At 39.4% G+C, this 14,485-nt stretch overlaps 1 protein-coding gene across 4 annotated transcripts in view; it reads left to right on the top strand.

The window, feature by feature from the left end:
• Nucleotides 1–587: 587 nt before the first annotated feature.
• Nucleotides 588–14,485, top strand: part of esrrgb (estrogen-related receptor gamma b) — a 35,985-nt gene continuing 22,087 nt past the window's right edge. For 2 of the 4 annotated variants that reach the window (XM_040125480.1, XM_040125481.1), the window contains exon 1: nucleotides 11,575–11,983. In XM_040125480.1, the coding sequence (XP_039981414.1) occupies nucleotides 11,581–11,983 (403 nt within the window). In that variant the 5' untranslated portion in view covers nucleotides 11,575–11,580. Of the gene's footprint in view, nucleotides 638–11,567; nucleotides 11,984–14,485 lie in introns of those variants that run through there. The other 2 variants (XM_040125478.1, XM_040125479.1) reach the window with 2 other exon arrangements.

Below are 14,485 nucleotides of genomic sequence, written 5' to 3'. Positions count from 1 at the left end.
GCTGTCAGGACAGCCTCCCTGGAACCGACCAATAGCAGCTGCTCCATATGCACCAAACCACGCCCTCCTGCTCTTAAAGAGCCCCCATGTCTTCAATGGAGACTCAATCCCCTCACTGACTTACTCAGCCTGAGTGCGCTCTCACCACTGCTGCTCTCCATCCATCTGTCTCTTATCTCTTATTCTCTCTTTCTCTATCCATCACTCCACTAATTTTTATTCCCTCTTCTCTTCCATACACTTGCTTCCTGTTTCCTTTTTTCATCTCTGCCTCAGGTTCTCTTTCCTTTTGCCTCATTCTATATCACTAAATCCAATCTTCTTCTCCTCATACGTAATCCTGAGCCTAAGTGTGCAGCACCTGTGCAGACTGGAGTTTGTTGGGCCGAGGCAGAAGGGTTTTTTTTTTGTTTTTTTGTGTGTCTGTGTTGAACAGGGGAGGGAGGGGAGACAACACCCGGGAACACCTTACCAACATTTCATCAAGATATGTGGAGATTTAGGAACTGATCTCCTCCTTCAGCTTTTCCCAAGCTGTTTGTTTATCTGTTTTTTATTGCAACACCTGGAATGCTTAACGTGGACTGATGGATGTTTCCGAACTGTGCATCCCTGACCCTCTCTGCTACCACAACCAGTAGGTGCATCTATTTCAACATCTTTTGCCCTTCTGTTGGGAATTTTTCATTTCTACTTTTGATTCCATCTTAGGTGACAGAGTTTTATTTACTTCTTGACCTCTATTTTTTTTTTTTTTATCAAAAAGGAGAGAAAAAAAATCATACGGAAAATCTGTTGAATTAATTTGTGGGAAAAAAATCTGATGTATAAAGTAAACTATTTCAAAAGACAGGGAGTTCCTCCCAATGTCTCAGCTCCACCTCCCCATGTACGGGACAGCAGGGCTCAGTAGTGTCAGTGAGGCTGCAGTAGCGTACCCTGCAGGGAGTACAGGTCGGATGGTTGCCCTACAGCTGTCTGGCTCTGCATCAGGATCCAGGGTTTAACCTCAGCCACAGGGAAGAGCCAGAGGCAGATTAATGCGGACGATATCCAGACGACTATCCTCTGGCAGCAGCCGATGTCCGGCAGTGTCCCAGAGAAAGAAAACTGTTACTGTGCTGTTGTCCGGTGTGTGTGTGTGTGTGTGTGTGTGTGTGTGTGTGTGTGTGTGTGTGTGTGTGTGTGTGTGAGAGAGAGAGAGATTGTTCTTGAGAAATAGATAAGAGTATATTTGAGGAAGCAGATAACTGTCTGCCTGTGTTTAGATAAAGCTTTGATCACTTTTATGTTGTTAGTGATTTTGCATTTTACTTAATTTTGGTGCTTATGCTTAAATCATGCAGAAATTACATTGGTAGGGAGGTATCGGATAATCTCCAAAGTGGCAGTGTATGCAAAGAAAACGCAGTTAATTCTATTTAAATAAGATTAAAGCATTGCACACACATATTGTCATTTTGCATTTAGTTCACGAGTACAGGGATCAAGCAGCTTGTTTGACAGGAAACGAGAAGTCAAAAAACTCTCAAGTCTCAAATTTAGAGAACTAGTCCTTAGTGTGTCATTGCTACACTCCTTGCATGCCTGAAAAGTCGCTCTTCTTTTAACCAAATATGACTGGACAGGGAGACGCTTCACTGGGATCCTCTTAATGTTAAGCTGTAGATGGGATTGGAATGGTTTAACCTGCTTAGCACTTTTTACAGTACAATGATTGGGAATATTTCAAACTCCCAACGACTCGCTACAAATAAAAAAGAAACATCTTTAGCACTGTCTATGACTGCATTCGCGCTGCCACTCCAGATAGATTCAAGCTGAAACAAATCATAAAAGTGGAATAACCTCAGCCTGTGTTTGTTTGGCAAGAGAAACATGAGTGGTGTAGATTTTATACTTACATTTTTCACACCACATTAACATGTACATCTTGTTGATTTTACATTTATTTATAGGGTGGTTACTGGCATACAAAATTGCACTAAAGCAACAAATCGAGTGTAAGTGTGCCAACACTGACAATTTAAACTCTTTCTACAGTGCAGTAAAGTGTGTCATACACATAATGTAAGGATGTACATAAATTTAATTTAATTAATACAATGAAATTAATGACATAAATTTCTCAGTTAACAGATAGAAATTCTTTCAGAAGTGTAATGTTCAACCACAAGTGTTTAGAGAATTTTCCAGTTGTTTCGATATCTCAAAAAAGTAAAAGAAGTAACAGAGCTGGGTTTCTTTTCTTTTTTCATGTGTTTAAATATATATCAGTTTCATGTATCGTCGTTTAAGGTTTTGACATTCAATCTTGTAATTCCTGTGCAGATTTGAGTGCAGATGAGCAAAACCCACAACCCTGAGCTCTTCTTTTTCACACAATCATCATTTTCTAGAATCTGTAAAACCGCACTTAATACACATCTATCCAACTAAAACTGCGGTCTTAAGTTATTGTGCTTTTTTAATTCAATAAAATAAAATCTAATAAAAATATAATAACTTCAGCACACAAAAAAGTTAAAAACGTTATAAGCTGAATTTAAATTATGAAAAAGGACAAAGGCAACAATATGATGCTATTAGCCTAGAGTGACCCTGGAACAGGTCCTAATGTGTACATGTGTGCACACTACACCCGTGTGTGTGTGATGCTGTGATACATCTGCCTGTATACCGTGTATAGAAGGATACCTACAAAAATATGCATGTGTGTTTGGGCAAGGCAGTAGCTGGTTACAAATGTACACACATGTACACATACACGTATAAATGTGAATGTGTGCATACTGTATGTAGTCTGAATGTGTCAATGTTCGTTTTCGTTAAATTTTGAAGCCTTCAGATTGTCTGTCCTCTGTTACTGCAGCACCGTTTGGTCATATTTGATAGGACAGCACTTTTTTGTGACACATTAACACTGGCATTATCCAAAAAAAAACCCCACGAATGCAAATGCTGATGTTTTAAAAACCAACCTCTCTACATTCTGTATTTGTACTGGTTATAACTGAGTTCTTCCTGGGATTAATGCTGCATGTTGTAACGGAGTTAATTTAACTCACTAAATATTATATAAATATTAAATATTATTATATTACCTTTAAGGAGAGCAAACTATGTTAAAACTTTTAAATAAAATAGCATGTCATAACTATAAACTGGAAGAAACTTTCACAATCTCTTTGCAAAAATAGCACCGTAACCGAGGCTACAATATGTGATATACAGTTAATTGTTCTAAAACTTGTCTTTACCTTTCAATATTGTTAATCATACTGTCATTCAGTGTACCACCTGGCAGTAGACATAGCTGTTGTAAATCTATGCATTTAGTGTCACGTAAAGCTGTACTTAGTTAGGGTTGGCTTCGGGGAATGCTATTAACCCCTTGAAGACTTTTGGCCCAACAACTAACCTACTGGCCGAGGTGAGAGGTCTGACGACTGTCGTTACCAACTCTCACGCTACGTCTCCGCTGAAGAGGCAAATATGTTCCTCTACCAACAAATTAAGGGCTCATCAGGCATCTCAAATTATTGCTGGAAATAACTTATACAGGTATATGCACACACACACAAAAACACATGCACATTCACAGACATATATATGTGTATATATATATATATATATATATATATGTATGTATGTATATGTGTGTATATGTATATGTGTATATATATGTGTGTGTGTATATAGATAGATATAGATATAGATAGATAGATAGATCATTTGTCCTCTTTTGACCCTTTTCGAGGATTAAATTAAATTAATCACAGTTTTATGCCACAGTGTTTTTTCTCTGTGCAAAAAAGAAGAACTGAAAAATATAATTGTATGTAGATGTAAATATGACAAGCTGTTTTAATGTTTGGAATTTTTGATTTAATTTTTATAAAATATCCACATCAGGACCATTTTGGTGTTTCTCGAACAAAATTTTAATAAAATCTGAATTGTATGACCGAAATAAAAAAAGTGCCACCTTAAGTGAGGATTAAATAACAAAAAGTTGACCAGAGGCCATTAAAGTGTTTAATCCATTATTAGAATCTGCTTCTCCAGGTACTTTCCAATTTTCAGTCAGTTGACGCCATTTGAATATTCTGGTGAAAGAAAAATTTCCATGTGCTTTCTGCTTATAAATTGTTTCAGAAGTGTTTTTTCAGAGTTTTTTCATGGTAAACCCTGATTTTCTTAGACACATTAGAATTTTTCATTATGAAAAATAGACATATTTTTCCTATTCTTTAAATGTTTAACAAGTAATCTAAATACGGTCCACCTTACTATGTGTCCGTGATTAGCTGTGGTTTCAGTATGATTAGCCATAGCAACTGCATCATTTAAACTTAGATTAAATGTTGTTTATCTTCAGTTTGCTCCAATAAATCAGATCCATTTTTCTCTCATTCCACCTGCTGGTCCCATGGGTGCCCTTCAGACGCAAACAAACAGGAATGCATAAGCACAAGCCGTCAAATGTATGCGCACACACACAAATGAAAAGACACAAACATAGACATACACACAGACACGTGCACGTACTTACGGATGAGACCAAAGAATCACACACTGACCTGGGATCTAATTTTAGCGGTGCCATATCATGGAAACACCTGACTGTGTCTGTTAAGAGAAACACATCATCTTATCATGCGTTGCATCTGCATTTATTGCACTAGTTATGCATATGGTCTTACTGTGTTCATAATGCATATGAGAAACTTTTCCATTCGTCTAAAAATAAATAGATAAACACCATGGTCCAATCATTTGTCTAGTCCACAGTGTTCTTTGAAAAAAACTTAATATGACTAAATAATTAAATTTCTCAGTTGACATTTAAAATATAACAATCCTTTTATTTTGTGTGTTTTTCTTGACAAATGAGCGCCGCATTAAAAATTAAATCAAGAGAATTTTTTTAAAAATATGTAGTATCAGAAAAGTAAATCTTAATTAAATTGCAGCAGAATATTTAAACAGTGAGCATAAAATATTTCCTGGAGTTGCTTGTTGCTGCGGGTCAGTGGACGTGCGGATTCAGGCGTTAGAAATGTAGAGTAACTGGAGGTCTTCATCCATCTGATATGGGTTTTTTTCACAGAAAACTGCCTCAACAAATCTGGGTCTTATCCGTACTGTGAAAATGTGAAAATGTTGTTTTGTTACTTGTGAAGGCGGATTCCTCACAGTCTGCTTAATCACGCTAGTGAGTGGACAAAGTTTGCTGCTATCACTGCACTTTAAATAGGTCACAGTTGGGTTTTAAAGCATCTCGCCACGGTGCGATCTATCCCATCTTTAAGTGCGATAGTTGGCTGAGGGGACCGGTAAAGTCGGCTGGGAACTGAACCTATGAGTCCACTGACGGATGGAGGGAGCAGGTGGCTAGGATAGTGGGTGCCATGTTGTGTTTCCATTGGTGGGAAAAAATGCTGCTTCCCTCCAACTTTTCTCTCAACACCAGTTTTGTGTTCGAGGAAAAATTACCAGAGATAAAAACAATTCAAAACACCGAAACTTGCTGCTGTACTTTGTCACGGCACTGTTTTCCAAGTGTTCAAGACTGTCATGTTCATTATGGCAATGGTTGCTGGAAATGAGGGTACAGCCCAGCTCTATGGAAGAGGGGCTGCTGTGTGACGGCATGAGAGGAGAACTAACTTCATTACATGTCATGACCCCCTCATGATATAGATATATCCTTTAGGCAGCCTGTCAAGGACGCTGAATTCATCAGGATGTAGATGGAGGCTTTTTTGCATCCACCATTCAGTCAAAACATGAATGTGGCTGGACTTCTTACAATTAGTTTGTTTTATTGATCAAATGAAATTAACACACACATACGCAATGAAGAAGAAGCAGTGCGTCTAATCATGGAGTGTGGGTCAGCCAGCATGTTTAATTTAATGGGCCTCATCGTAGCTTCACCAGGTCTCACATTGTGAACTTAATTCCTCTTCACCACGTTAATTTGCATTGTGTCAATTGACCGGAGTGCTTACTGTATCAGCTTGAGTCGCACTTGAAATTCAGCCCATGCCCTAATAACATTAGGCAAATGCAAAGTTGTGTCATTTACACATTTGAAAAAAAAAAGAGAGAAAACGAGAGAGAGGAAAGCCAATTAACGCCGGACAGGACTCGCTTGTGATTATCAGTGGATGTTATTACTGTGGAGAAGCAGACGTTTGAAGGTTATGTTTCTGGGCAGTAATTGAAATGCAAAATAACATTAGGATCGATAGCCATCTCTGTTTATTTATTAAATCAATATCGTAACTGTCCCTCATGAGTCCCCCTCTGATTCCCAATGACGGCTTAAGTCTCTGCTCATTTATTCTTTCTCCCCCGTAACCTCCTTCTTCTGTCTCTTTTTAAATGGCAGTTAGGGGTGTGTTTGACTTTGCAGGGAGAGCAGTTTCCTGGAGGTGGTGGACGTGTATGTAGATGGGGGTTGATACTTCAGGTAAGGAGACTTCATCCATGTGGGAAATCTATGCAATCTCTCCTTGTTGCAGTGACATTGAAGAGGCCATATGCTGGAAGTTCTTTGTACAAGTATCTATGTGTGTGTGTGTGTGTGTGTGTGTGTGTGTGTGTGTGTGTGTGTGTGTGTGTGTGTGTGTGTGTGTGTGTGTGTGTGTGAGAAAGAGAGAGAGAAAGAAGCAGAAACAAAGTATATCTACGCAATATAACGTAATTCTGGAACTTATTAACTCAGGAGTGGAAACTTTCAAAGTAAAAATTTAGTGCGAAAGTAAAAAAAAAAAATTCAAAACAAAATATCGAAAGAGTTGGGATTTTCATTTTCACCTTTGTAACACAAATCTGTTGTATATATTATTATGCCCACTTACCTACTATATTCTCTGAGCTTTCGACCATACCCCATGGCCCTTCTTCAACGAATGGAACTTGCTCAGGTAGCGGACCATGCGATTAGAGTAACTACCACAGACAACTGACAAAAAGCCTTCGCAATTAAAGCACAAACCGTGAACCTTAATTTTATTAGAGCTGAAACTATTAATTGATTAATCATTTAGTCAATCAACAGAAAATTAATCAGCAACTATTTTAACTTATCAATTAATCATCTAATTGATTTAATCATGATAGTAAACTGAATATCTCTGCATTTTTGAGAGTAATCCATAATGAAAATAATCATTAGTTGTTTGCCTAATCTTTTTACCAGAAGGAAAATTTGATCTGTAGTCAATACATGATACAGTACATGAATGCACACATAGTTGAACATAACATACGTAAAGCATATCAAAATACATTAAAAAAAAAGGTATAAAAAATGACCTAAATATGATTAAACTTACCACAATCATAAAGCAGTAGAAATGAATACAGAAAAATCTAAATTAGACTAGAAATAATTTTTTTTTTTTTAAAAAGAACAATTACCTCTGTCCAAAGTAGCTGGGTAAATGAATCAATAAGTAAATAAGTAAATCTGGAGAAGTTGAGGTAAATTATGCCGTTTAAAGGTAAAGACAGCGAATGCATCATTTCATCCAGCAGACACTGATTAGCAGAGAGAGAACTGAAGGTGCTTTTTGGACACAACAATTCAGAAAAAAAAAAAAAAGGATTCATAGTAACTAGAGTTTTACATGTAGTATTTTAAGTTTATGGCTGAGAAGCTGAGATTCAGCTGTGAGAATTAAGCAGACAGCCAAAGACACTGGGACACATGAGGACACTTTTTTTCTATCGTGAAATTAGCATATTTCCTTAGTGTGCTTTATAAATATATTTTGAACGATATATCTTTGCTAAAAACCAACTACATTATTCGCAGCTGCATATGAATCGTGCATTTCAATTTTAGAACACACACAATTTTTGATGACCTTCATTTGTGCCAACGCTATGTCACGCGCATGTTGTTGTTACTACTTAACACTTGGGCGACACACGCTACCCCATTTTCTCGCTCGCATGACTATTCATTTCCCAGACACCCCGGCTGCGGACTAACAGTGTAATCTATGTGTTGGGCGCGAAGGGACACTCAGTTTAAAGCTGATAGAGTTTGCCCCAAACAAGGACAGCCTATCATAGAAAGATTAATGAACTAATTTCATGCATGGCTCCTTGCCTCTGTCCTTCTGCGCTTCCATGTTCGACTGTGTGTTCAGCAGCCTGATTTACGCCATGTTCCTTGCTACAAGCTTAACCCCAAGCTTAACAATAATATTTCCCCTCAGTTGGAAAATACATAGTAAAATATGGAGAACCAGATATCACTTCACTCGTCAAGAAAAGGATAGCATGAGGTCATTGTGGAGAATTGTTTTGAATATGTATTTTAGAGATTTTTTGTGACTCCTGTTAAAATTTACGGTGCTGAAATTCAGAGGCAGGAAAACATATTTCATGGTTTAGAGAAGAGGTGGATGGATTCAGGATTTATGTAGGGAGGCAGGGGATCTGCAACACTGCCAGCATGAGGAGGCATGCCAAAATACACACACACACACACACACACACATGCACACAAAAACATTTGAGATTTTAAGCTGTTCTGGTGGGACATTTTCACACCCATCACACTTTGGCTCCTAAATAAAAAATGTTTTTTTTTAAAAGCGGTGGTCACTGATCTGGCATTTCGGGCAGCGTCTCGGTCGTATTAAACATTCTGGACGGCTCTCCAGTTTTTACATGGAGTCACGTCTAGATGCTTTGTTTCTTTCAGTGTGGTGGACACACTGAAGCCTGTGTGTCTGCTGCTCCGAGCCATCCGTTGTGGGAGCACTTGGGCCTCCAAGAACAGCAGAACAGAGAAGGCAGGTGACCTTCACGTCCGTCTGATGAGTCTTGCTTGTCTGCACGGTTTGTAACATTTTTCTGCGCGGCAGAGCAAACACCAGCCAATTAGATATTAGGTGCAATGCATTTCTGTGCCTTGAGTGAGTGTGTGTGTGTGTGTGTGTGTGTGTGTGTGTGTGTGTGTGTGTGTGTGTGTGTGTGTGTGTGTGTGTGTGTGTGTGTGTGTGTGTGTGTGTTGCTAAGGGAGCAGGGTGGGTTGAGGAGAGTCACGCTGCGCTTAGAAAACTCTGTGTCTCTTAATAATAAGAGGGGGAAACCGAATTATGAAACTATGAAGTTATTTCTGTCTGCGCGAATTGGTGGTTCGTGCCATTATTTCATTTCGACAGATTTGAAAGGATCCATTAGAAATTTCCATTAAACCTAACAAAAAACATCTCCCTAGCGTTACTGTGTGCTAAGTGTGGAATGAACTACTTTTTACATATGCCACAATGTACTATTCCATAGGGAATCCCCCCCTATCTGGCTGCGATGATATATTAACTGTTACCACGCCGTTCTCTCCACTTCCCTCAGATGGGAGAAAATGTACCTTCCAATTGACTATAGGTGCATGCTATGCTAACAAGATTTAACAAGAGTCCTGTGAATCTTTTATAAACCACATCAGCCTCAGAATGAAGACTAACATTATGTTGTATCGCTCTATCTCACACTGTGTTAACAGTCCTGACTGTTTAAAAATGCATAAGGAACGTCTGGGACCCGCAAGAGGAGGGTTTATTTTTTCATGCCTCATCTGGAACAGGAAGGAAGCAGCGGATCAATAGATCTGATCTGGGCCCCGTGGTAGAGGCTATCTCCTCCTCCCTCCCTCCACCCACTACCCGTTAGCAGTCAAAAGAGAGGTTTCATGTTGTCAGGGCCTGATGACTTCATGGCTTTATATAAACACTCATGGAAAGAGGCAACGGAGGGAAAATACGTTTCTCACCACAACACCAAATTTGAAAAAAGGTTTAGCCCCCAGCAGCAAAAGACAAAAAATCACAGGAGTCTGGCCGGAATGAGCTTGTTAGTTTCATACATTCTTTACATGGCTTTCCACAGCTTTCACACAATTTTATAGGCATGTAGGACTGAAGTTGTGTAAGATCACTACCAACTGTGACAGACAGAGCCAGCAGTTCTAACACAGGCCCAAGCCCCATTTCATGCTTTGTTTGAGAGGATATTATTGAAGCCGCTGCAAGTACAAAAACTTAGAAAACATGTCAAATAAAGAACTTTGTATCCTCTCTTAGCTCTACAAATAAAATCTGTCACGAAAAAAGTTCCCTTTCCAAAATGCAATTCAAGAGTTTTAGCAAAACAGAAGAGTCTTCCAGAAACCTTGGTACCTTTGGTAACATCTGGTCATATCTGGACAGTATATTTGGCACCTGAAACATTTTGTGTTGATAGGTCAAGTCAATTCCAGTCAAGTCCGTTTTTCCAGTCAAGTGCCTTTTCCGGCAAAATATTGCCGGAAAAGGCTTTACAATCTTCACAGGATCTGTGCAGAAATGTTACCCTTTAGTCTTAGACCCTTGATTCAGAAAAGGAAATCTCTCAAGTGGTCCTTTAATGAGGGGAAAAGGAAGAAACATCAGGAAGCGCAACATAGATGGGGTCTCTGTTGAAGGCAGGAAATAGACTTCACGTGTACAGAATTACATAAGTAATATCTTTCTTTAACTCTTTTCCAAGATTTATAATGAAATTCGGGATTATGGAACTTAATCCCAGGTCTTCCTCTACCTCTCCAACCTCCCACTTACATCCACTGTAACCTGGCACCATCCACTGGCAAACTAACCAGGACTATTGATTGGGTCATGTATTACCCATGATCCTCCATATGCTGAGTGTAACACCTCTCTCTGTCCATTAACAGCCTTCTGAAGTTTCATTCATTCACTTACTTCTGGCAGCCAACCAATTGTGGGCATTGTTTGCAAGATGTATGGGGCATCCGTTGACATGGTCATTAGTTACCATTTTGCCTGAGAGAAAGTAGCTACTGTAGTATATCACTTGGCATTCCAACACATTAATGGTTGTGTCTGTAACATAATCTATCAAGCTTAGATGAACCGGCGCGCTACATCACAGCTGATGAATCTCTCGCAGGATAATCAGGCGATGATGGAAGGAAGCAACGTTCTGTACATATTGTAAGACGTGTTAGTGCTGATAGTTTTCGTTGATACTGCAGTTCCCTGATTTATATTTAGTTTTGTGTAAGGTTCTATGTTTTTCAGTTCTATAGGAGTAGATCTTATTTGCATGTGAAGTAAACAGGCACCATTCCCATATCGCCAATGTTGTTTGAAAGCCCTGGCTCTCCAGTTTGTTTTTTTTACTTTAGTTGGAAGATTACATGATCAATGATTAGTTGAGAAAATTAGGGAGTTTCTCTGAATGTTTGGACTCATGGAGTCCTCACAGAATTCATTTGATAATTTTAAAGGTGTGCTGTTATCAGCCAAGAAAAGTGTTTCTTCTCAGTTCCTGAATATCACCAACATCAACAGTGACTGACAAATCTTAAAGTTGGATTTCTTTCTCTTTGATTACCAGGTTGCGGAACATTTTGTAACAACATGTATCACTTTAAAATTTTACAGTATTTCAGCTGCTCCCTGGTTTGCACTGTACTTAATGCAAATTTAGTACAGAAAATGAATGCAGCTCTGGCCCTGTGTGTGTTTATCCAGGTTGCTAACCAGAATGCCCTCTGAGGACCGACACCTATCCTCGAGCTGTGGTTCTTACGTCAAAACCGAGCCTTCCAGTCCTTCCTCCTCACTAGTCGACACCGGCAGTCACCACAGTCCCAGTGGCAACTCCGACGCCAGCGGCGGCTACGTTAACAGCAGCAGCGGACGCTCACACGCCCTGGACTCCCCGCCAATGTTCAACCCAGGCATGCTCGGAGGCAGCAGCGCCTGCCTACGGCGTTATGAGGAGTGCTCCGGCAGCATGGCAGATGACTCACCAATCAAGTGCGAGTACATGCTCAATGCCATTCCCAAGAGGCTGTGCCTGGTGTGTGGCGACATTGCCTCAGGTTACCACTATGGGGTGGCTTCCTGTGAGGCCTGCAAAGCCTTTTTCAAAAGGACGATACAAGGTATTTCCCACTTTCTCTTGCACTTTCTCACCTGAGCTCATCTCCAATGTCTGTACGCTCTCGGTTAAACTGGAGAATATTGTATTTTCTGTAATTTCGCAGGTGGTTAAATATTCTGAAGTGTTACCCATTTAACCCAGGCGTAAAGTCATTTCTGTCACACAAAACAATACAAAAGTGCAATTTTTCATTATGATTCTAAATTAAAAAAAATTTCTATAAGGTTTACCATGACAGCTGTGATTGCCAGGAAAGCATATTGACCTGATGAGGAATTTATTGTAATATGTCCCATGTGTTCCTCAGTGCTGGTAGCCAACCCTCTGCTCTTATGGGACTAATACAGTGTAGTGATTACGAGTGTCTACAGCAGGCATTAGGTCCAGACTGGAAATCTGCTCTGAGTTATGATTTTTTGATGTTTTTGCATGTGAATCGTGCGGCTGGCATCGACTCTGCCATGTGCAGATTATTCTGTTCCAGAATAATCACTTGGACAGAGATAATATGCCACAAAATGAGATGCAGACTTTTGAGTTTTATCTGCAGCATTTGTGTCTATAGGCATAAAGTCAGACAGCAGGTTAGTGAGGCCTTGGCCACATTAAGGCAGATAAAGTTGAAAAAAAGGTTTCTGTCCAAACTCCTCCGAATTACCAAAGCATCGTCTTCATTCCCCTTTTTAATTGTTTTGGTTGTTGGCGAAAACCCCTAATAGTAGCCACTTGGAAGAGCTTTTTTTTGGTAATAGGTCAAAATGTTGTTTAGATGACGGGCAAAACAGACAAAAACAGATGCATTTTTAGCCGTATCCGTATTATTGTGGACATGGGCTGGGAGCTGAGAGTCACTGTCTTCTATATTATTTAAGCTACCTGATTACTAGCTGAGCACAGGCTAAGAACTCTGTGTTGTTTAAAGATTGACATGTCTCATTCAAAAACATCTGAAGGCACAAATCTAATGCAAATAACTTTAGCCTAACTTTAGCATTTTAGCCATATCTTGAATACCAGTTTTTGTTTAATTATTGGTAGTTTAAAGGCTGCACATCTCTCAATCTTACCAGCAACACAGTATGGACTGTGAATACTGCTCATGTGTGACTTTGTATTGTCTTGCACAGATCCCCCCTCTTCTTCTTCTTCTTTCTCTCGCTCTCCTTCGTGGAGGACAGACTCGTAATGAACCTAATCTGTCCGTCATTCGTCCTGAGCCACGGGAGTTTCAGTCAATAACAATCAGTGTTGGGTGACTGTAATTAAGAACCAGGCATTTCATTGGGAGAAAGTCAAGAAAGGAAGGTGGGAGGTGTGGATCCGTTCTTTGCCCCCCGGGCCCCTCCACCCAAGGGGGAGGAGATGGGGGCCAATTAGAAGCTCAGGCACGTGTTGTCGGGGCAATAACAGAGGAAGGGAAGAGGGTAGAGAGAGACACTGAGAAGTCCTCTAAATAAAAGGCAGAGGGACAAGGGACAGGGGACATGGTCATTCACTGAAAGGAGAAGCTGCTTTAATGGAATGGTAATCAGGAAGGGGGGTCCCGGCCTCGGTAAAGGAGGAGGACAAGGAGAGGTCCAGCTTGAGTGGAGATGAGCGCGTGGATAATAGCATGGCATAATAATATATCAAAATTTAGAGGGAAAATAAGAGAGGTTAAGGAAGGATATTAGAGTGGTTGAAATGTCCTTTGAGAAATAAAGGTGGACACAAGACCTGATTAACTAAGAGGGTATGCCGACAGTGAGCTTTTAGAGACAGGCAATTTAAGACTATTCTGGACCCCCAATGCAACGGAATTGATCAATTCAGGAATAAAATGTTTCATTTAATAATCAGAAAAATATTAAATGAATCTGACCTCTAAACTAACAAAAATCCTCTATTCTATTCATTTGTTTAATGATTTTGCTTTATTAAATAATAATAAATAAGTATATATAATATCTTTTTATAATATGTTTAGGAATAAAATAAAATGTAATCAGGAAAAGTTAAGCAAGGTGAAAAGACAATGAGGGAAAGCTAAACTATGCCTGTGTACAGGTTCCATACATAATAATAAGCAGGTTTTTAGTGTTTTTGCACAGGAAAACTGAAAAAAATTAAGTATACTTTTCTAAAAAAAAGTCAGAATGCATACTAAAAAGTACTCTGTATAATCGACACTCAGTAATTTACTCTATAGCGAACAGTAAACTTATATTTCAAGCGCTTAGGGATCATCGTTGCTTTGTGTCGTCTCGGACAGCTGTAGTTTTACACGGCAGTAAAATTCGAATCATTGCACTATGGGACTGTTAGCAGAAAGTAGTGTACATGCCATGGACCCCACTTCTTTGTTGCATTGTGAAAGGGTTTGAAGGCACTATATAGTGGATAGTTAGTTGTGCCCCGATTCCACTCTACGCACTAATTATATACAGTACATACTGTCTAGTAATTGTCATAGTATACTGTCTTTGACTTATACTATAACGAGGTACATTAATTTCTTATAATA

The sequence above is a fragment of the Xiphias gladius genome, chromosome 4 (assembly GCF_016859285.1).
Source record: "Xiphias gladius isolate SHS-SW01 ecotype Sanya breed wild chromosome 4, ASM1685928v1, whole genome shotgun sequence".
Classification (NCBI taxonomy): Eukaryota; Metazoa; Chordata; class Actinopteri; order Istiophoriformes; family Xiphiidae; genus Xiphias; species Xiphias gladius.
This window is presented reverse-complemented; position numbering and strand designations above follow the sequence as displayed.